Consider the following 23,602-nt stretch of genomic DNA (forward strand, 5'->3'; position numbering starts at 1 on the left):
ATTTTTCAAAATCTATATATTATCATTAATGTCAAATCCAAAACTCACCTTATTAAGTTTGCCTTTCAGAAAAAAACCTGGAAGAGAACCCAAGGCCAGTGAAAATCCACAGCGAATCATTTCTTCTGGGTTCTGAAGTTCAGAAATATAATTCTCCATCAATTTATCTGGAAAAAAGAAAGTAGAGAACTCATAAGATCCATTTTTCTCCTATAAAATTATTGATATTTCTGGGTCAATTATTCCAAGTTAAATATGTATGCGTGTATGTATATATGTATGCATATACTTATTGTTATAATGTTCTATTTTCACTTTCCCTTTAGTTCTAATATATATAGACTGTTTTCAATCATAATCTCTTTGACATATTTTCCAGGACAATTGCACTTTACATGGGATATCTTTTTTTCATTCTCTTTATTTTGTTTTAATATTTCTTGTTGCATCATGGATTCATTAATTCCAATTTTCAATAACTCTGTTAACTTGGGTGAGATTTTTCCATCTTTTGTAACTAGCTATTAGGTATCCATATTTCCTTTATGGCACTTATTTCAAATTTATATTTCTTTACTCTTGCTTCATTTCCCCCAAGAATTGTAGTTGACCATGTGGCTAAGTTACTTTTTAGTATAAGGCTTTGCTTATATATTTTGAAAGAATTATTCTCTTCTGGGTTTTTTTTTTTTTTTGGATGCTCCATAACAGCTTTTTATCCTTGTTTCAATTACTTTTTCTTTCATTTTTAATTCCTGAATTGAGACTATTATGCCACGGTTCTCTTTTAGTGTCCTGCCTCAGTTTCCCTAATTGTTCTACCTCAGTTCCCCTAAATTGTTCTGCCTCAGTTCCTTATGTTGTTCTGCCTTAATCCCTCTGGTTGCAAGCTCCCTTCCTGACCATTAGGACTGAGATAATTAGGATTGTAGCTGGCCACTCTGACATTCAAAAAGATAAAACTCCAAATGTCTATTCTCAGATACCTAATTGGCAACCTCTGTCTCTAAGTTCAGACTTCCTAGCTTTTAATTCCTCCTAAGTTATAAAGAATTTAAGGTCCTCACTCTCCACCCTCTCAGAACCAGATTGATGGTATGTTCCCGCTCTTACTGTTCAGACTCCACTCCATTGCCTTTGTCTACCCTGGTTACTTAGAGCCACATGTGTGTGTGTGTGTGTGTGTGTGTGTATAGATATATACATACATATATATAATATATATATTTCATTGGAATCTCACACTGGTTACTGAATGCTTTGAGACATCAGCCATGGGACCAAAATGGATCCTTTGGTCCCAGAAAATCTCTTCCTCTCAGAAATCCAAATAAAATATTAAAAACTCTCTAATCTCTATCTTGCCTCAGTTTCTCCAGCATTACAAGACTTTGTATTGTTATGCCACAGTTCTCTTTAACTGTCCTGACTCAGTTTCCTTGTACAAGTTTTCCTTGTCTCAGTCTCCCTAATTACTCCCCTAAGATGTAAATCTCTCTCTGGTCCATTAAGGCTGAGGACCAATTACTCTAAGGTTATAAATTGTTAGCCCAAGCAAGAAAAACAAGAGAGTAGACCTCCTGATTATTTTCTGTCCTCAAGAATTTATATCCCTCTAAAATATTCCAAGATATTTCACTGACATCTTTATCTCTGGGTATTCAGACATCCTGTCTCTGGGGTTTTTTTGGTATATGGCCTTTTCCAGCTTGACAGGGACTTTCCCGCGCTTTCCCTCTTCTTTGTCTCCAAAGGTACATAAAGGTTAGAGATTCTCCCATTCAGCACTGGTTAATTTGAGACGAGAGTCCTGTCCAGTCAATCTTACTCTCCCATTAATAAAATATTAAAAACTCTCTAATCTCTCTCCTGCCTCAGTTTCTCCGGCATTACATTTTGGAGGTCCCCCCTCCTCCCCCCTCCCCCCGCCCTGAGATAATAGAAACTGAGAACTGGATTAGAGATTAGAGACCTCTCGGTCTCCACCTAGGCCTGAGGGGCTCAAGACCTGGGTCTGTTCCTTGGGAAAAGACTATCACTCTGGCTAACCCCAGAGCTTCCGGGGAAAAGGAAGCGGTTCTTCAGCCTCAGTCTGGCCTACAGTGGACAACGAAATCGATTCGGCATTTGGGAGAGTAAGTCTGTCTGGGTACCTTTTGGGGTACCATCTGGTTCTGGTTCTGGTTATTCTGGTTCTGTTCTGGTCTATTGCTAGCAACCTGTGGTCTCAGAATAAATATCGACGGGTTTAAAAGTTCTGACGCAGGTATTTTCTGGGATGCTGAAAAATATCCTCTGGGTATGTGTTATATGTTTGTTTAATGTTGTAACTGTGTAGTCTGTGTGATGTATGTTCTATGTTCTGTGTGATTTGTCTGTCTGTTATGTTGTTGGTTGGAAATTTTTAAGAACAACGTTGCAACTGTACTTAGTAAAATGGAGCTCGACGTGTGTCTTGTGTGTGTCTGTGTTAAAAGTTAGCAAGCTTGTAAGAGATAAGAATTCAGCCTCTGTGTTGCAGGCTTAGAAAATATCCAGAAGTTTGAAAAAATCTTTCTCTCTTCCTCTTTCTGTCTCTGGCTGAGTGCAGCAGCCTGTGAGAAAAAGGGAGAAAAGGGAGAGAAAGGAAGAAAAAAAAAGCCCCGAGTCTGTTTTTGCTGATTTAAAAGCTTTGTTAAGTTTTAAGAACAATGATTAAGAAATTTGGGAATTGGCTGTTTGAAAATTTGCTTGTGATTTTAAACTTTTTTAAGGAAAAGTCTACTAGAGTAAAAAGCAATAAAATTCAAGCTTAGCCTGGCCTGGGCAATAAAAAGCTCTGGAGATAAGATGCTAATAGCTGTTAGAAGAAATGTGGTAAAAAGGAAAAGAAAAGAAAAAAAAAACTTTTAAAAACAGCTGTATTAGTTTGATTCAGTTTGTTACCTTCTGAAATATATTGAGTTATGTGTTAACCTAAGTTATACTTTAAATCCAGCTCTGCTGGACATGTGTGGGTTTAATGGAGGTTTGGGCTATTCACTATAGTATGAATTTTACAGGTTTTGAAGGAAAAAAGGAAGAGGAATACAGGTGATTTAGGAAGGACTGATTTATAGGGGAAATTAGAGATTTGCATGGTTTTAGGAAGGTGAAAGAAAGACTTTTGGGAGTAAGTGAAGAGGTGGGGGAAGGAGCCACCCACCTGCACTGTCTTCTGCTACTTTACCAAAGGAGCATCTGGTAGGAAAGTTCTTTAAGGAGATTGTTCAAGTATTTTGCCAGGGAGAAAGAAAAAGTTGGAAATGGGTGGCTTTGGGAAGAAATCTGATGTTGGGAAACTGAGGGGCTAAACCTTGAAAAGGACCCCCATGTAGGAAATTGAGTGGGGCAGGAGTGGGGGAAGGGTGGCTATGTGGAATCCTCTCCTCCCCTCACCCCTCTAAGTATGTTCCTGCCGTTTTTTTTTTCTTATCTGATTACGACCAGTGCAGCAAACTGTGATTTTTTAAGGACATGCTTACTTTTAGATTAATTGAATATTTGTTTCTTGATACATAAATGTTTTCTTGGTTGAGGAATGTGGTCATAAATGTGATCCATACTTTGGTACGAATATTTCTAAAACTTTAATTGCTATGTTAAAAACCTTCTTGAATATTCTTTTATGTGGAATTGAGTCTTTTGTATAAATTTAAATTGATTATATTGGGTCATCCTGAGGTTATTTAAAGGGTCTCTGAACATAATAGTTTTATTCTTTGTCCTTTTGAAGATATTTCTGTTAAGGACAATATGTAATTTGGGATATTTTTCTATGTATTGAATATTTTAAAAGCAAACTGATTTGTATGTATAATGTTCACTCATGTAATATCTACCCAGATATGATAATTGTTCTAAGTTGTGAACTTACTGAGACGAAATTTCTTTCTGTTATTACTACAGAGTTATGATAAATAATTGTTTAAGAGTTATCAGAAATTTGATTAATGCATCTGTTATTGGAGGTAAAAGTTTTTGGGCTTAGAGTTAATTAGTTAATGCTATTTGGGAGTTTTAAAGCTCCACCCTTTGACAGTTACTGGGACAACTGATTGATAAGCTGTTAAAACTCAACTGTTTATGTTATGTTATAATTATGTTCTTGCATTTTTCCTTCTGTAACTGATCTCTCTGATCAGAGCAATGGTCAATAGAACTGTTAATGCAATTCAATTATGTCATGCCTTGCTATTTTCAGTCTGGTTATATGTAATCATTGTATCCTAAATGCTTGGGCAACTAAGTATTTCGCCTGGTCATCTGTCTGTTACTGGATATTGGTGTTTTGTTTCTTTAAGGTTTCTACATGATACGAGGACAATTAACAGGGATCTGTGAGACCTCACTGATGTTTCAACTTGGGAATGCACCCGTTTGCCTGTCCTGTAAAGCAAACTCATCTCTTCACATAGGAAACTGCTGGCCAATTTATTTTGGCCTCCTCATATTTTGCAACAGTCTGGTGAACTGAGTCTTTCTATCTGAGACTGATCTAATCCTTATTTGTTAGATTTGTGTTTTTGTTCTAGATTTTGGTCAAATTACAGATATTGGCTTGCTTCTGGAACCGGGATCAGCTTTGATCAGCTTTGATTGTCAGCATGAAGCACCCACTCTGCAAGGAATAAGAGCCTCCTATCGCTTCATAGCCTGAAGCAGCAGTTTTTTTTTGTTTGTTTTTTTTTGGATGAGAGCCATGGAATGGACCCTGCATCGAGTATACTTTGGACTGATATAAGGGATTTTGGGAATGGTTGATGACTGACTGTTAAACCTTGCCTGGATCATCTATTACTGTGTGTTTAAGATTTGGGATGGGATTTAAAAACTCTGTGATTATTGCTGTTATGTTTGAGGGATTTTTAGGAAATGCTACAGTACTAGTCTATTATGTATAGGGATTTTGATTCACTCTTGGGATTTATATGGGGAATGGTCATTTGATAATTACTTTCCGTGAGAAAAAAAAAGGGGAGGAAGAGATAGAACATTGGGGAAACTGGTATATTTTTTTTTCAAAATACCTGTTAGTTTTTGTAGATACTTTCTCAGGGTGGACAGAAGCCTTCCCCACCCGAAATGAAACAGCTTTCATAGTGGTTAAGAAGATACTAAATGAGTTAATGCCCCGCTTTGGTCTTCCAATAGCCATAAGGTCTGATAAGGGGCCTGCTTTTGTTGCCAAAATATCACAAGGCTAATGCCCTGGGCATTGATTGGAAACTCCACTGCGCTTACAGACCTTAGAGCTCTGGGCAAGTGGAAAGGATGAATAGAACATTTAAGGAGTTCCTTTCAAAGCTTGTCTTGGAGACCCAGGAGTTCTGGGTCTCGCTCCTGCCATTAGCATTACTGAGAAGCAGATGCACTCCTAACAAATTAGGTTTAACTCCCTTTGAACTTCTGTTCGGGAGACCACCTCCAATTCTGCCCTTGGTCAAGGAAGACTTGGTGGCTGAAATTTCTAACTCTTCCCTTATCAAGTTTGTACAGGCCTTGCAGAAAACTCAAAAAGACATCTCACACCTCGTCCGTGAGGCCCTTCCTGTCCCTCTCACTGACCCCGTGCATCCATTCCAGCCTGGTGATGCAGTCCTGATAAAGAAATTTTCTACCTCCGGCCTGGAGCCCAGGTGGAAAGGACCATATACTGTGATCCTCACCACGCCCACTGCTGTAAAAGTTGCATCAATCCCTGCCTGGATTCACCACAGCAGAGTGAAACCAGCTGTCACCACTGAATGGAAAGCAGAGATCAGTGGTGAAGATCCCCTGAAACTGAGACTGATTCGTTCCTCTGGTCCTTGATTTCCCCTAAAAGACACTGGGGTGGGAAAATCCTGGGAAGTTCAGTCCTTGTATTTACTTTGTTACTGTTTGTGATTACCCTAATCTGTTTGCATATTCTCCCCTAAAGGCCCCTCCCCCCTTCCCCGTTCCTCCTACTGTATTGTCATTATGGGATTTTCCTTAGTCTTTCTCCTCCTCCCTATGCTTTCTAAGGTTTTGGGAAACCCACATGCCCCAAAGACCATATGGACAATGACCTTTAGGGATCTTGAGGGGGGTCCCACTCTTTCTGCCACTTATTAATCAGGTTTAGAACCCTCTATGACAATAGATTCCTCCCTGGCTCCCTTTTTCTACTTTAGGGCCCTGATAGACCCTCCAGTCCGATTATGCCCTGATGCTTGGTGGTGCTCCCTCCTTGACGATTCCTTTAGGCTGACTATCCAAACTTTTGATCAGCAGACCCAGACCTCACTGTATCCCCCCCGAATTATCCTAACAATCCAGGAACCATCCCACCAGAAGTGGAAGCAGTCCCGAGCTTTCACCCTTTGGTCCTGGATAGGTAACAGTCTTCAATTCAGCCACTACCTCATAGTTCAGTGTAAAGATCCACCCCGCTCCAAGACTGTGGGACCTCTGACTGCTTTACTAGTCCCACCTAGACCACCAGTCCTGGCTGATCCTATCCTGTCACCATCATCCCTGGCACCGCAGGATTCTTCCTGACCCATTAGTCCCAATTGACAGCCCTTCTGAATCGTCTGTTTCTCCCTCCATGCTTGAATTATTGCCAGTAGTGCCCTCCTATTTGAATTCCACAAATCCCCAGCTGGGCCATAATTGCTGGCTCTACTTTAACTCTGAACCCTCTTATTTTGTTGGAATTGCCCTGACAGACTCAGTTCCTGGAACCACTTCTCAGTCTACCTGTTCCTGGGAACAGTCTAAAATCACCCTTGGGAATCTCCAAGGTATAGGCACCTGCCTGGTGACTGCCTCCCCGAATCTCTCTGACCCTATCCTCCAGTTCTGTAACCCCAGTTCTTTGATTAATATCTCAGCTTCCTCATCAGATGCTGCAGTCTGGTATCAAGCCCCTGAAGGTTCATGGTTTGCCTGTAGAGATGGACTGACCAGGTGTGCCTACTCTAGTACCCTCCTCAGAAGGACAGATTCATTCGGTGTCCTAATAGCAGTGTCTCCCAGCCTGTCTATTCTTCCAGGAGGGGAGGGATGGAGCCTCTTCCAGTCCCATTTCTCTCCCTTGGAGATTACCAGACAGAAACGGGCTCTGCTGCGCCTTCCCCTCATAGTAGGGCTCGGGCTGGCAGGCACTACCGCCCTCAGCACTGCAGCCCTCCTGAAGGGCAATTCTGGGTATGCTGAGTTAAGTGCACAAATGACCACAGACCTGACTCAGATTGAGTCATCCATCTCAAAACTGGAAAGCCAGGTTGACTCCCTGGCTGAGATGGTACTCCAAAACCGAAGGGGACTTGACCTGCTATTTCTGCAACAGGGAGGCCTGTGTGTTCCCCTAAACGAGGAATGCTGTTTTTATGCTAATAATTCTGGGGTGATCAGGGAAAGTCTGGCCCTGGTTCGTAAGAATCTTGAGTCTAAATGACTGGAGCAGGGGCAAGGAAGGAACTGGTACCAGTCACTGTTTAATTCTTTCCCGTGGCTGACAATCCTTGTTACATCCCTCATGGGACCCATGATTCTCCTTCTCTTGGCCCTTGCCATAGGTCCTTGCATCTTCTCTAATCTTGTCCGTCTTATCCGCTCCCAGGTGGAGTCTGTCAAAATTATGGTGCTAAGACTGCCTAAGTATCAAGAGGAAGGTGTTTCAAAAATTTGAATATTTAGGAAAGAGAGTGTGGAATGTTATGCCACAGTTCTCTTTAACTGTCCTGATTCAGTTTCCTTGTACAAGTTTCCCTTGTCTCAGTCTCCCTAATTACTCCCCTAAGCTGTAAATCTCCCTCTGGTCCATTAAGGCTGAGGACCAATTACTCTAAGGTTATAAATTGTTAGCCCAAGCAAGATAAACAAGAGAGTAGACCTCCTGATTATTTTCTGTCCTCAAGAATTTATTATATCTCTCTAAAATGTTCCAAGATATTTCACTGACATCTTTATCTCTGGGTATTCAGACATCCTGTCTCTGGGTTTTTTTTGGTTTATGGCCTTTTCCAGCTTGACAGGGACTTTCCGCGCTTTCCCTCTTCTTTGTCTCCAAAGGTACATAAAGGTTAGAGATTCTCCCATTCAGCACTGGATAATTTGAGATGAGAGTCCTGTCTAGTCAATCTTACTCTCCCATTAATAAAATATTAAAAACTCTCTAATCTCTCTCCTGCCTCAGTTTCTCTGGCATTACAGTATCCAGCCCTGGATTTTCACACTTTTGGAGGGAATATTGCATCCTTATTTGGTCCTGTTCTACATTTTCTAAGTCTTCATGTTACAATTTTCAGGTATTGAACAATGGTATAACATTAAGGACTTCACTGGCAATTCAGGCCAGGTAAACTGCACTAGAACTACAATCTTTCCTCTAGTCAGTGCTCCCTGTTCTGGTCATTTAGATGGGAACTCTAGCCCAGACATTTGAGCTTAACCTGAGATACTGCTCAGAAATCAGAGTAATAGAGCTATAGGTTCATTCATGAGTCTATATTCCTTCCTCTGCAATCTCAAGTTTCTATTCTTCCTTGTCCTTGCTCCAGATTCTACTTACCTTCAAGCAAGTCCAAATCTCTATACTGAATCCATAGTTTTGATTTGTAATGTAAAAGGTAAAGCTAAATGTTCACTTCCATTATCCTGTCCCATCCCTATCCCTTACCAAAAAAAAAAAAAAAAAAATCAAGTCTAGTTCATAATCCTGAAGGTTTTGTGTGGACTTTCCTGGCTGGACCCATTCTTTTGCCCAAAGGCCTTTTCTAGCTGTCGGCCCATGATGACCTTGGCTGAAAGGAACTACTTATTATGGCTTCTCCTTGGATTTCTGAATTATTATTTAGTTTAATGCTCTTCTTCAATCTTCATTGTGTTATGCCACAGTTCTCTTTAACTGTCCTGACTAAGTTTCCTTGTACAAGTTTCCCTTGTCTCAGTCTTCCTAATTACTCCCCTAAGCTGTAAATCTCCCTCTGGTCCATGAAGGCTGAGGACCAATTAGTCTAAGGTTATAAATTGTTAGCCCAAGCAAGATAAACAAGAGAGTAGACTTCCTGATTATCTTCTGTCCTTGAGAATTTACAACATCCCTCTAAAATATTCCAAGGTATTTCACTAACATTTTTATCTCTGGGTATTCAGACATCCTGTCTCTGGGTTCCTTTTTGATTGATAGCCTTTTCCAGCTGGGCTTGCCCGCTCTTTCCTACTCTTTCCCTCTTCTTGTCTCACAAAAGGTATATAAAGGTTAGAGATTCTCCATTCATTGCTGGAGTATGGCGGCTGGCAGTTGTATGCTGGACTCCTCCAGCCCTGGGACCAACATGAATTCCTTGGTCCCAGTATATCTTTATCTCTGTCTGACTAGATAATTTGAGACGAGAGTCCTGTCCAGTCAATCTTACTCTCCCATTAATAAAATATTAAAAACTCTCTAATCTCTCTCCTGCCTCAGTTTCTCTGGCATTACAATTGGAACTGCTAGAAAGAGTTAGCTTGTATTGCTTCCTCTTGTTCCTTCCTCTGAGAGATGCTATTAAATAAGGAATGGCAAGATCTGGCAATTCTTTGGACACTTGTGGATTGAATGAAAGTGAGGAATCAAAAATGAAATCAAGTCTGTAAATCTTGTTGACTGAAAGAATGGTAGAAACCAACTGAAAAATATCACCCCTGCACCTCCCCCCCTACCTCCCCAAGTTGGAAAAGAGAATAGGAGGTAGGTATGCTAATAAACTGAAAAGAGTTTTCCCAAAGCTGCCTGTGGAGCTATTATTATGGGGATACAATTAGAACATAAAAGCCCTAAGGAACTTGATCTCAAGTACAGGAAGAGAAAGAGAAAGAGGGCGTTTGCTCAGCAAAGGAAGGGACAAAATAGAGTGTTGAATGATACGGGTAAAGGATAGGTGTGGTTGTATTAGAAATAAAGCTAAGACTTGAGTAATTCCTGGAGAAGTTACATTTAAGCCTACCTTGCTACCTTTCAAGTTTGCTAAGAATATGACTATTTGGGATCAAAGTATGGTTCCTTAGGGAAAAGCACTTTAGAGACCACGGGTCAAAACCATTCATATTAAAACTTAGGCACATACTGCTTTGTACTATTTAATTTTTAATGAAAGTGGCAAATCTTCCCCAATATAAGCGAAAATAAGCTCCTGAAGGAAATACTTATTATTTTGTAACTACCTATCCTTTTGTTTTAAATTTTTAAGCCTTGACTCCCATTATATTATAAAATATTTGAGGATGGCCAATCAGTTTATGTCTTTTTTTTGGTATCCCCTTCACAACATAGAACAGTGTGTTGCACATAATAAATTCTCAAGAAAAAGTAAATGTATGTGCATTGATTTTACTTGTCTAACAATCACATATTCTTTCATCATTCTCACACATGCTAATGCTAGAAAAATGGCCATACAAACGATTCTTCAACTAAATGAACAAAAACTACCCAATTTGAGTTCTCTTCCAACATCTCCCCAATCCATGACCAAAATTCTGCCCCACCTTTTTCAAATTCTACGAACAAATCACTCTAAACACTTTCAAACCATAAAAACAAAAAGCGTAAAATGTTGATAAGAGATAATAATATACAGTCATAATCACCAAATCCTCTTAATGTTATTATTAAAAAAGCTACTTCTTACTTTAAAACATATGAATCCAGTGAAACTCTTCTGCCCACAAAAGACATAATGTGATATTCTTGGTAAAGCAATAGAAATAGGGTAATGCAATGGAAAAGGCATTGGACTTGGAATTAGATTATTTTTTTAAGATGCCACTCAGTTTTAAATTTATGAATATGAATGAACATTGAAGATATTTCTGAAGAATATGCTTCATAAGATGAAAATTTATGTATACGTAATATTATTATTGTAAAAAAACATTTTCCTATCAAATTTGAGATCTAACAGAAGCACATACTCAAAAAAATGAAGTCACAAAACCTCCCCCTCACTCTCTCCCCTTTGAGTTCAGTATCACAGGGCATTTTACTGGAAAGTGGTACTTTTTGATCATATGCAATATTACATTCCTCATATATTAACTTTCCTAGGAAAAAAGTAGAAATCTCTGGTCTTTAAATTGTTTCTGATTCAAAACTGCAGTCCTAAAATAAATTAACTTGCTTTAGTAATTTATTTATTGACAATAATTGACATTACTGACAAGTAATTGTCTTATAGTCTATGTAAACAGAACTTCATTCAAGAACAGGGACACTAACACAAGAGTTCTTAATCTTTAATTCATGATATGGAATCATTTTTAATTGGTAAAATCTATGGACTCCACAGAATAGAAAGTGTTTAAGGCCAGATCAGTACTCAAATCTTCCTGACATATGGCCTAGTACTTGATCCGTGCATTAAATAAAGACATCATTCATTTCCCATTCAAGTTCATAGATTCCTAAAGTCTATCCAAAGGTCCCTTGCTCTGTTGAACTCAGATTATGAACCCCTGGTATTAAGGGTATTATCCTATCTCTTACATCTCTCCAGGGAAATACTTTACATAGAACAAAAAGGTTGTACACTGATTATGATATATGTATGTTTTCCAGTGATTAAATAAACCTTAAAATTATATACAACTAGGTTAGGCTTATAATTATACTAATCCACAGTGATGGTATTTGAAGGCCCCTTTTTCCATCCTCTATCAGTACATTCAATAGGATAATTAATGGTATTAATTAAAGAAAATAGACAAATCATATGAATCATTACCCTGTATAACAGGATCAGCTTCTCCTTCGTGATTCAGGTAGTATTCATTGCACAATGCTGCCAATGCTGAGACAGCAGCTTCCTAAAATAAAGTCAAACCTGGGAGGTTATAAAAACTTCTAACACAACAATACAACTTGAAGAGACAACTTAAGAAGTAATTGTACTATTGATGACTTTAAGTTTAGTGATTCTACGTTTTTAAAATCAATAAAAACAGAGACAAGATGATGTCATTCATTTCTAAGATAGATATATATATAATTATTGTTTATGTTTCAAATTCATACCATAAAAATTTTTTTTAGAGTTTTAATTAATTCAAAACAAAGTAGGTAAATTAGTTCTCCATCAGAATCAATGTTCTCAAAATACGAAAGGCTAATACTAAAATATTAAACAATAAATTTTCCTTTCTACCCAATGAAATAAAATTGGGGGGAAAATAGCGTCATCACAAGAAGAAATTTACCTAAAATAACTCATTTTTATCAATGAACTTCAACAGAAAAGACATTCAAATGAAAAGATCACAACTCAGTTTCAATAATGTAAAATTACCATTACAAGTGATATCTGAACTGTCAAGAGTTATGAGAAAAAAGTGAAGAGAAAATACAAAAGAAGAGGAAAAAACATGTTTTGAAAAAAAAAAAAAACACTTTAGTTTTGTTGTTGCTGTTTTTTCCCTCCAGGAAAATCCTGCCCAGATTACAGATTTAAATTTTGAAGAGGTATAGAGGTTATTTAATTTGATTCATTTTACTTTTTAAAATTTTAACATGTCTTTCCTTTTCCCAATTTCCCCATTTCTAATGTGAAAGAAAGAAAAAAAAAAAACAATCTTGTGTTGCCCGGATTTCCAGTAAATCCTGGTATATTTGCATAAGACTCTCCTAAATATTGGAAAGAAGGATGATTCAATAGAGGTGTGGAATTATGCAATCACTTTTAAGAGGAAAAACTTTCTTCACTACTGCTAAAAGATATGTAAGTTTCTTGACTCCCTTCAGGAAGAAACTCATAGAGGAGGAAAAAAAAAAAAGGTTGTGGAAGGTAGCAAGGAGAAGCTGGTTCCTCATATTACATTGCCTACGCAGAAACCTGGGTGAATTTACCTTTTATTGAAATAGTGATCTCTTTTTTGGTTGAACAGAACTATCTCTGCTCCAATTGCAGAGCTATTTGCTTAGGGTATTTTCTGTTATATTCTAATTTGAAGAACTTCTCTGATTTCTGTTTGTTATCTGAATATGTAAACAGGTTTGCTTCACCATTTGTGATGGTGTTTGGTGTAATTAACATGCAACAGTCAAGTCTATGGATATAAACTTTGGGTTTTATCTTTATTATTTGAATTACACCTATATGTCACTCCTTTAAGTGACAGCAATCAGAAAAGGGAAGCATGTAGGTAGCTCAGTAGATAAGAATGTTGGGCCTGAAATTAGGAAGTTCTGAGTTCAAATGTAGCCTCAGATACTCGTTGTGTCAACCTGGGCAAGTCAGTTAACTTCTGTTTGCCTTTGCTTTAACACTGGAAAAGGAAATGGCAAACACTCAAGCATCTTTGCCAAGAAAACCTCATGATAGTATTGGCACACTATGACCCATAAAGATCAGACACAACTGAATTACTGCAACCAGAAAACTAACTTGAACCTAAAAAAATCATTTTCTAGAACAGCAATATTTATAAGGGCAAGTAGATAAAATCTTAGTCCAGTACTCTTCTCTCTCTTAACAGAACAGAAGAGCCAGATTCAACATAGCTTCTATTATTCCTTACAGAAAGGAAACAAAGTCTTTCTTGTATAGATGTCAGTAAAATGGCAGAAATTACTCAATGCTTCCCTGTAATCTGTGTTTAGACAATCCATGTAGACACACATATCTTAAATAGGCAACACACATTATATTTGTAATAATTGTACATTTTGAAGCAAAAGAAATTCCTGTATTATCCTTGTCCAAATACATATGAATAATTTTGCAACTTAAAACCATCAGTCACTGTAAAAAGGGTGAGTAGCACAGATCATCATCAGTCCTCTAAAATCCTGCCAACCCACTTTAAAATGATTCATTTTGTAAATGAGGAAAGTGAAGTTCAAAAAGGCAAAGTATACTGGCTTATGGTTCAGTGAAGAGCTGAGACATGAACTAAAAAACCAGTGTTCTTCCTGTTGAAATGCATTTGCAAAGACTGGTTCTAATTAATATGTCATTCTCAAGAAGTGAATGGTGGTCATTGCATTTGATGAACACTTAATTAAGTAGCTAATATGCGCAAATGACTTATTAGGTGTAGGGACACAAAAACAAAAATTAAAAAGTCCTCTCTTCTTAAGGAGTTTATATATTTTTAAGGTGAATGTAAGATGTATTCTGTATAGATAGGTAAATACAAATTAATCTCAAGATGGGAAAATATTAACAAAATGAATCATTGAATAGAAGAAAACAATAGAACCATTCTTTGAAGCAAATTAAGCTTTCCGAGTGGCTAAGATGAGAAGGGACATGAGAGAATATCTGTGCAAAAGTATGGAGGTACAAAATAGAATTTTGTATACATTAAACAAATAGAAGGCCAATTTGACCAGAAACAAACATAGATGAAGCCAAACTAACAAGCATTTATTAAGTGCCTATTATGTGCCAGTCACTGATTTACAACATAATTTTTTAAAGGTCACTAGTTTTATTAAAATAGAATTTAAAAAAAAAATTTATAAAGTATGTGGAACTTTAACATTTAAAAATCAGATCATTAAAAAAGAAACAGGAAGGACACAAATAATGGGTTTTGAAAGAGTCTAAAGTAACTTAGAAACCAAGTCCTATTTACATTTGAAGAGTTACAAGTCTTATTTCATTAAAAAATCTAAATTAATGATAAAAATATTATTGGAACAGTTTAGTCACGTATAATTATTGTGTATCTAATTTATACTTTAATATATTTAACATCTACTGGTCATCCTGCCACCTGGGGGAGAGGGAAGGGGGAAGGAAGGGAAAAATTGGAACAAGATGTTTGGCGATTGTCAATGCTGTAAAGTTACCCATACATATAACTTGTAAATAAAAGGCTATTAAAATAAATAAAAAATATTATTGAAACCAAAGGTCTGTTTGAGGAGCAAAGATAATAGATATCCACAATTCCAAAGCCTAAGAATAACATAAGATTGAATTAAATACAGTTGTGCTACTAACTTCACTACCTCAAGTTGTACTATGTATGTTAAAAAAAAAAAAAAAAAACAACCTTTAATCAGCTATAAATGAGGGTTCCATTCTCAATATATTTATATGGAAGCGTAAAAGTAAAAATGTAGGAAAAAGAAAGATAAGTTCATTTAATTTTGGAAGACAACTTAAATTAAACAAGTATTAGCCAAATCACTCCAAATCTGATTATGCATGGCACAGATGCTCTCAAAGATCTCTTCTGAATCCAACAGTCTCTTTCTTTTCCTCTCCCTCTCCTTCTGTGTGTATATGTATATATTATACACACACACACACACACACACACACACACACGCACATCTATGAGTGCTGGCCCTATACTAGAAAACTATAAAAATCATTTGTATTTGCAAACAAGGAAAGAAACCAATAAAAGATGAAAAAAAAGCATTTACTACAAAAAAAAAATTAAAGAACCCATATATCGTTGTCATTGATAGCAATGCCAGTATTCTACCAAAGCAGAATATACTATATATAATTATGATTTTATTAATTATAACAAATATAATCATTATGATATTTTTAAAATTATAAGATAAAGTAAGCATAGCATATAGATAGAGGACTGGTATTAGAATAAAGACAAACAAATACAAATTTTGCCTGCTTGTGTGATCTTAGGCAAGTCACTTAACCTCCCTAGTTTCTATGTGCCATGGAATGTATTGAGTATTTTACAAATATTAGCTCATCTGATCTTCACAACAACCCCATTTTACAAATAGAGGAAACTAAGGCAGATTTTCATCATTTGTTCAGAAGGTATATGAAGATGGATTTGAACTTAGGCCTTTCTGACTCTATTCAGGGTGTTCTATTCAGGGTGCCAGAAGTGCTCTATTCAGGGTACCAGAAAACTGGTATTTGATATGACAAGAGAAAAAAAAAGAAAGTAATCAATGGCATGATCTTGTTAAAAGTCGAAGAGTATGAAAAAATAATTGTACCTTGATAAGCTGCCGTGAAGTACTTGAGATAAGATGGAGGCTTTTCAAACTATCATTTATTAGCCATTGCCAACTACCTGTTGAAAAAGTACAAAAAACAATTTTACCTAATAAAATGACAAAGGCAACACCTGTAGTAAAAACAAAAACAAATAAACAAATATGACTTATTAATATTTCTTATTCCATATTAGATTTCCTGGTATATCAGTTCTTTCAGGAAAGAAAATCCAGGAGACAGAGAAGATCTACATAAACTCAAGTACCTTTGAGTAATTCTACCAAGTCCCTTAAAGAAAAATTTAGCTCTTAACAGTCTGAATCAGTTTCTTTTATATGGTGGACATAAGATTGCTATCAGAAAACATCTACTGCAAATGTTTTTTCCTCCAACTAAACAAAACCTTTTTAATTTTATATAATCAAAATTGTCCCTTTTCTCTTCTGTGATCTGCTCACTCCCTTATATGGTCATTAATTCCTCTCCGATACATAGATATAAAAATTAACTTTTTCTATAGTCTTATGTTTCATGTTATGCATTTTTATACCTAAGTAATGTATTCATTTGGAGTTTATCTTGGTATCTTGGTAAAATAATTGATTGATTTTCTACATTTTTTTTCTCTGTTTCCTAGCACTCCTATTATCCAATTTGTTGCAAGGCCTATCAATTTCACTTTTGCAACCTCTCTCAAATATGCTTCTTCTCTCCTCTGACACTGTCACCACTCTAGAGCACACTAGGTCACACTGGATCGCTGAAAATAGCCTGTAGGTGAGTCTGCCTGTACTGTTTTTCCATTCCAATCAATACTCTAACTACCAAAGTGATTTTTCTTGAATTGCAAGTCTGATCATCCCCCTATTCAATAAACTCCAGTGCTTTCTTATAACCTTTAGAATCAGATACAATATGTTCTATTTGGCATTCAGAACCCTTCATAACTTGATCCCTTCCTACTTTTCTAGTCTTCTTATACCTTACTTCCACCCCCTCTTCCACCATTTTTTCTGAATATTTTCTGTTCCTGCGATGTTCTCCCTTCTCTTATCCAGCTACTGACCTCCTTGACTTTAAGTTTCAACTAAGATCTCACCTTCAACATGAAGTCTTCTTCAACTCTTAATTCCAATGTTTTTTTTCTTAATTATCTCCTATTGCTCCTCTATATAGCTTAATTTTACACACACACACACACACACACAGACGTCCATACCTATACACTCATATACATATACATACACACACATCTTTTGCCTCTTTTTGTAATCCTAATGTTTAGTACAGAGATTTAAAAAAAAAAAAAGTAGCACCTAAAAATAATTTACTGGTTGATTTATATTTGTATCTACTCAATCTGTGACACTGACCATTCTGTCATCACTTTAATACCTAATAGTATAATTTGAAATCTGGTACTGTTAAATCTTCTTCTTTCCCACTTTTTTCTTTTATTTTCCTTGTTCAGAATTGTAAAAGTTCTCTTAAACACTATTTTGTTGCATTCTATAACTGCTTCAATTATTGCAAATTTTTTTGATAAGCTTTTAAAAAGTTTTCTATAATTTATTTGATCTTCCAGTTTTTTTAGGATTATTTAATTTTCATTTTTAATTCTTTTGGCAGTAATCATTTATTAAATACTATTTTTTAGTATAGTAATCAAATTTTTTTTTTTATTGTTGCATTTTTACTGTCCTGCACTTTAGGTGAGGATTTTTTGCCCCAAGGCATAGACAATTTTTGTAAAGATGCCTTGTAAAGCTGAGGAGTATGTAAATTCCTTTCTATTTTCATTCAGTGATCACTAGAAAGCTATCATTTTCTAAAGTTTTATTCATTTTTTTAAACTTCTTTCTTGTTTATCTTTGTGTTAGTTTTGTCTAAGTAGAAAAATGACACAAAGAGTTTCCTCATTATTAAAATTTTATTATCTATGTCTCTAATTCACTTAACTTCTTTTTAAGTATTTACACATATTGTGTGCATGTATAGTATATAATTATATTGGTATGTTATTTATAGTGCCTTTAAAAATGTAATTTCCACCCTTATCTTTTTTTTTTGTATCTCAATTTTCAATGAAATCATGATCGTCACCTATATTTTTAAAAAATTCAATAAAAATATAATAGATTCTGCTATAGTCTTTCATTTTTAACTGGTGAATCTTTGTTTCAAGAGTGTTCCAGTTATGACTGTTAATTGAATAATTTCGCATATCCTCATGCTTCCCTACATGTTCTTTTGTTCTTTTTTTTTTCTTTTTCCTTTTTTTGCTTACACCTTTGTCTTTCTAATGGGGGAGGAGGTGGTAGTAAAAAAAGAGGGAGCTTGCCTAACAACTATGAAATAATAAATTACTCAATCTATTTCCTCTTCCTTACCTTTATTAAACCCAGTACTTTCCAGTCCTTTTGGTGAAGCCTTTTTCTTTTCCTATGAGGCTCTGCTTCCACTATTTGTTGAGTTACTTTCTTCTTCTGAGTTTAACTCTTGAGCATCTCTCAATACAAGGTGGTTCTTTATTGTATTTGCTCATATCACCCACCTATATCTGAGCTAAGTAACTGCACCTGTATCATGCTCTGCATGGATACTTCAGGATATATAGATCATTTTTGATACTGATTATAGTAGATAAAATTAGGCTCTAACTTCTCGAGGAATTGTTTGGTCTTGTCTCCTGCTGTGGTTTTGGCCCAGGTTATCTGGAAGCAACAATGTACTGGGGCTATACAGATACAATTTGGGGCCTTTCTTTTTCTATAACTGGGATTCTGAGGCTACTTGGAAACTGAATTTTTTTCCCTAATGTTCTGGGATTCTTATAACTACCTTTTTACTGCCTCAAGATCCAGCATGGCTCTATTCTGGTCTTCTTCCTACAATAGGACATCAGGGCCACCCTATCTGTGAGATCAAGTTATTTCCCACTTCACTATGCATCCATCTACTCTGGCTTCTATCAGCTCAGAGGTTCTACAGGAGTCACAGGATTTTTGTAGTCTTTTTTTGTACTGTGGTCTAGGTCAAGTTTATAGCTAGTTTGCCTTGAATTTTTGCTTTCTTTCAATCTGGCATGTTAAAGCTTTTAGAGATTAAAATGGAGTATTGTGGAGGATTTGGATTTCTTTAGGATCTAATATTCCACTACTTTTCCAAAATCCTCTTCCAAATTTTAAAATAGAAGATTCCTATGATCTTGTCCTAACATATATTTCTGGTTCTCATGATTTTATAATGATGGAGAATGAATAGGAAAATAAATAGATAATAAGTTACCAAAATAAACTACAATGATTGAAAGCTATTAGTTGAAAGAGAAAAAATTACTTACCAATTATAGGATCACCTTGAAAAGGCATTTTGGAAAGTGACAAATTTTTAATCAAGGTGCAAACTAGAAAAAGAAAAAGTAAATGAAAGAAAATTAAAATTAAAATCCTGTAATGACTGCGTATTTAAAATCAGCTGGAGTCAGGAATTCAGGTTAAGGGAAAAATCTTCAATCTTTATTGAAGTGAAGAGATGAATAAGGACTGCGATAGCAATATGGGCAAGAAAGATTGCAATAGCAATATGGGCAGCTGAGACAGGAAGCCAGCTAACAGAGAGAGCTCTGAGCTGAGCAAACTATAGCAATGGCAGTGCAAAAAGTCTCTCCTTCCCCTTCCTTTTCCACTCCCCTGCCTTCACCCACCAAAATCATCATTTCCTATACAACACATCAGGACTTGCACAAAGAGTGGGCGGGGGCCATTCTTTCTCCAAGCTTATATATTAATAAAGTATGGTCCAATTACTATTTAGCCTCATGTGCTTGGGACCTCAGTGCATCAACTCAAGCCTTAGCCCATTACAAAATCCCAAAGAAATATTTCAATTTCATTAATTAATTCTCTGTTGCCAACCTAGAACCTGAAAGTTCTATAGGCCAATGGTTTCAAACTCAAATATAAAGGTGGGGTCACTGATTTGTACATAAGGATCCCTGTAAAAAGCATATTGATTTAGTTTTAAAATGTGATGTTCTCTGTTTTATCATATTTTTATTGATGTCATTAAATATTTCCCAATTAAATTTTAATCTAGTTCTAATCTTCTGCTATAGGTAGAATCTTCCCAACATCTCAAAAGCACAAATCAGTTTCTTCTATATCATTTTACTATCACAAATTACCCCAAAATTTAAATATGTCTGCTGGGCAACCAAGTCTGAAACCAACTCCTGGATTTTTTTCTGGCGTTTGAATCATGATAAAAATAAGCTCAAGGGGTAAGCACACCTACCATACATTTAAACCAGCCATAGAGGAGATTACAAAAATACTTCAGAATTTGTGGAGGAACCTCCCAGTTGTCCTGAGAGTCTGACTTAGTCCAGGGAAGATTCCAGATAATAAACTTAGGGATGTAATTCAAATCTGAATTTGTTATCAGGGAACCCACAGGCTTTAGAGTTTTCCAAAGATTCAGGTTACTTGAAGAGAAGAATGTTATTATTCTTGTTGCAATTGTGGAATGATATAGAAAAATTAATGTGCCTCTCTAAATAGATGATTTCTTTAACCCAAAGTTACTTACTAGCAAGCTTAACTATATAAAAGTTTGTTATCCTTGCTTACTATTATAGTAGGTGTTAATTGCACTTGGAATTGTTCAAAAAAGTTTTCTGTCCCAAACAGTATTCTTATTTTGTGATAAGGCAGGAACTTAGTTTCTATAAGTACAAGTTAATTACTATGTGCACAGAGAGAATCAACCTCTTAAGTGTCTCAATATAATTCACACCAGGAAACTATTAGAAAATTAATTTGCTATGTATTGTATCTAGGATATACTGCAACATATTTAACATATATAGGACTGCTTGCCATCTTGGGGGGGGGGGGAGGAGGGAGGGAGGGGAAAAAACGAAACATAAGTGATTGCAAGGGATAATGTCGTGTAAAAATTATCCTGGCATGGATTCTGTCAATACAAAGTTATTACTAAATAAAATAAAATTAAAAAAAATTAATTTGCCTATAAATGATTAGTGAATGGGGAAGAAAATTTGTAATACTTATTTGGGATATGCTTTCAGAGAAATAAGAGAAGGAAACAAGGGGAGGGAACAGGCATTTATTAAATGCCTACTATCCTCCAAGCATTAAGTTAAATGCTTTACAAATATTATCTCATTTGATCCTTACTATGTCACTGGAAGGTAGGTATTATTATGAACCTGCTTTACAGTTGAAGAAATGGAGTCAGAGGCAGGTTAAATGATTTGCCAGTATCACACAGCTAGTAAATCTCTGAGGTTAAAAGAACTCAGATTGTACAGACATTAAGAATCAGTACTTTAGCCACTATGACACCTAGTTATCAGTAAGCATGTTGACAGGCTTATTAGGTTTCTCAGTTATTCTCTGGTATAAAGAACTGCCAAAGATAAAAGAAATTATCATCTTTGGCAGTTCTTACACTAGCTGATTACTTAACAGTAATTACACTGAATGACCAGGAGATGGGGAGTGAGGCCAGATCAAGATGATAGTCACAGGCCAGCAAAGCTCAGCAATGATCCTAGTTTAGCCACTTAAGGTGACGGTAGCTAGTGTTAAGTAATTGCTTTGAAGATTTTCATAACAGAAAGCTCCTAATTTTCTCCTATCTAAACAGAAGGGACATACAGTCTAGAAAGACATAGAAGGAAGTTACTTCAGAGAAGGATGGTTTCATTGAATTTATGCCAGAGACCTGATATTGTTAATTAGTGTAACTAATTAATATTCTCTTTATAGAATATATGAGAATCTCCTTTGTACCTTTTGATACATCTCGGGAAGCAATAAAAGTTGAAGGAAAAGGAGATGGTGATTTGCTGTGAAAGGTAAGAGTTAAATATCAACCTTTAGAAAAGCTTTGTCTTGAGATCCAGCACAATGATGACTTGTTTTATAGTCAAATTATGAATTACCTTTTGTTGATACAGTAGAAAAAGCACTAAATCAAAAAAATAGAGCACTAAGAAGAATGAGGAAAAGTGAATTTGAATCTGGGTTCTACTATTCACTGTTTGTTATGATACTGGGCAAGTTATTATTATAAATGCACTTATTTCACTATAAGGTTTTCAGATTATTTTCCTCAGAAGACAATTAAGAGGCTGATAAGGCAAATTATTATTACCCCATTTTGAAGATAAGGAATCTGAGGTTTATTGTGGTTCTTAGGAACACAAGTGAGGGCTGGGAAGTATCCCAAAAGTTTTGCCACCTCATTTTAAATATGAAGAAATTGCAGTTTAGTAAGATTTCCTGAATCCTACAATTACTAAATATGCAAATTGGAACTTGAACCCAGATCTTTCATGATTTTAAGTTCAGTATTTTTTACTATGAGAAGTGACCTGTCCCATTCTCAATTTCCACCTCTGTAAAATGAGGGGACAATACCAGATGATCTTTAAAGGCCTCACCTACATCTTTATGACCAATGCACTTGAAAGACAGAAGTAGAAAATTAATTCTTTCCTTAACAAAGGCAGTAATCCTTCCACCTTGAAAGATGGAACACATAATTTTATTGATAAATGCCACACTTTTTTTTGCTAGTACTTTTAAAAATTACATTTTTATTAAAAACAAATATAAAAAAAGGAAAAAAGTAATAGAAAAAAGGGGAAATAAGGCTATTGTCCTATACAGCAAAATATATGATATAATATATAATAATATATATTAATAAATAATAATTAAATAAAAACAATTAACAAAAATATTTAATATGCATAATATATAATATAATATATAATAATATAGTGATAAATTTCCATTTCAAGAAAGTGTATATGATAACAAAATACACTGCCATACTCATTTTATTAAAGAAAAAACAAAAGCAACTAAGTGGCACAATGGATTGGGCTAGTCAGAAAGACTCATTTTCCATTCAAATATGATCTCAGAAACTTACTAGCTGTATGATCCTAAATAAATCACTTACCTCTCTTTGTTACAGTTTATCTGTAAAATGAGTCCGAGAAGGAAATGGCAAACTACTCTAATATCTTTGCAAACAAAACAAAAAAATGAAATAACCCAAATGGGGTCACAAAGAGTTGGATACATTTGACAAATGACCAAACAACAATAACAACACTTATTCTTCCATCCCATCTCCAAATTAGTCACTATTTTCAGAACAGAGATGAGAAGTTAGAGAAAGCACATTTCATCTCACCCCATGGCTGAACTATAACTCTCATTACTAATCTTGAATCACAGAAACTCATATGTTAAAATCAATCACTAATTACATATAAATAACATCTGTGCAGCTTTAGTCTAAAGGGCAAAAATAATGTCTAGGGAAGAATAATAAGCCAAGTGGTACAAAAATATTAAATGATACTAACCAAAAGTTCACTAGCTATTGGAATTGCCAATTTTAATCATCCATATGTTAACATATATTAACAGCTGTCAAATACACAAAAAATTTAGCTAAACCACAACTGCAACAGCCCAGGGGAGCTCCAGGTCACCATTGAAGAACACTGATGAAATCAGGACAATTTAATATTCTCAATAATTTGGCTATGGATACTAAAAAATTGACATTTTTGTAGTTCTGGCATTCAAAAT

General features: G+C 35.6%; 1 protein-coding gene across 1 annotated transcript in view; it reads right to left on the reverse strand.

Annotated features, from left to right (window-relative positions):
- The window catches only part of TBCD (tubulin folding cofactor D), a 430,774-nt gene that overhangs the window by 94,230 nt on the left and 312,942 nt on the right, over positions 1 to 23,602 (reverse strand). Inside the window, 4 exon segments of the mRNA XM_051995656.1 lie at positions 49 to 167; positions 11,754 to 11,835; positions 15,962 to 16,038; positions 19,306 to 19,368. Coding sequence (XP_051851616.1) covers positions 49 to 167; positions 11,754 to 11,835; positions 15,962 to 16,038; positions 19,306 to 19,368 — 341 coding nt within the window.

Source organism: Antechinus flavipes, chromosome 4, assembly GCF_016432865.1.
Source record: "Antechinus flavipes isolate AdamAnt ecotype Samford, QLD, Australia chromosome 4, AdamAnt_v2, whole genome shotgun sequence".
Taxonomy (NCBI): Eukaryota; Metazoa; Chordata; class Mammalia; order Dasyuromorphia; family Dasyuridae; genus Antechinus; species Antechinus flavipes.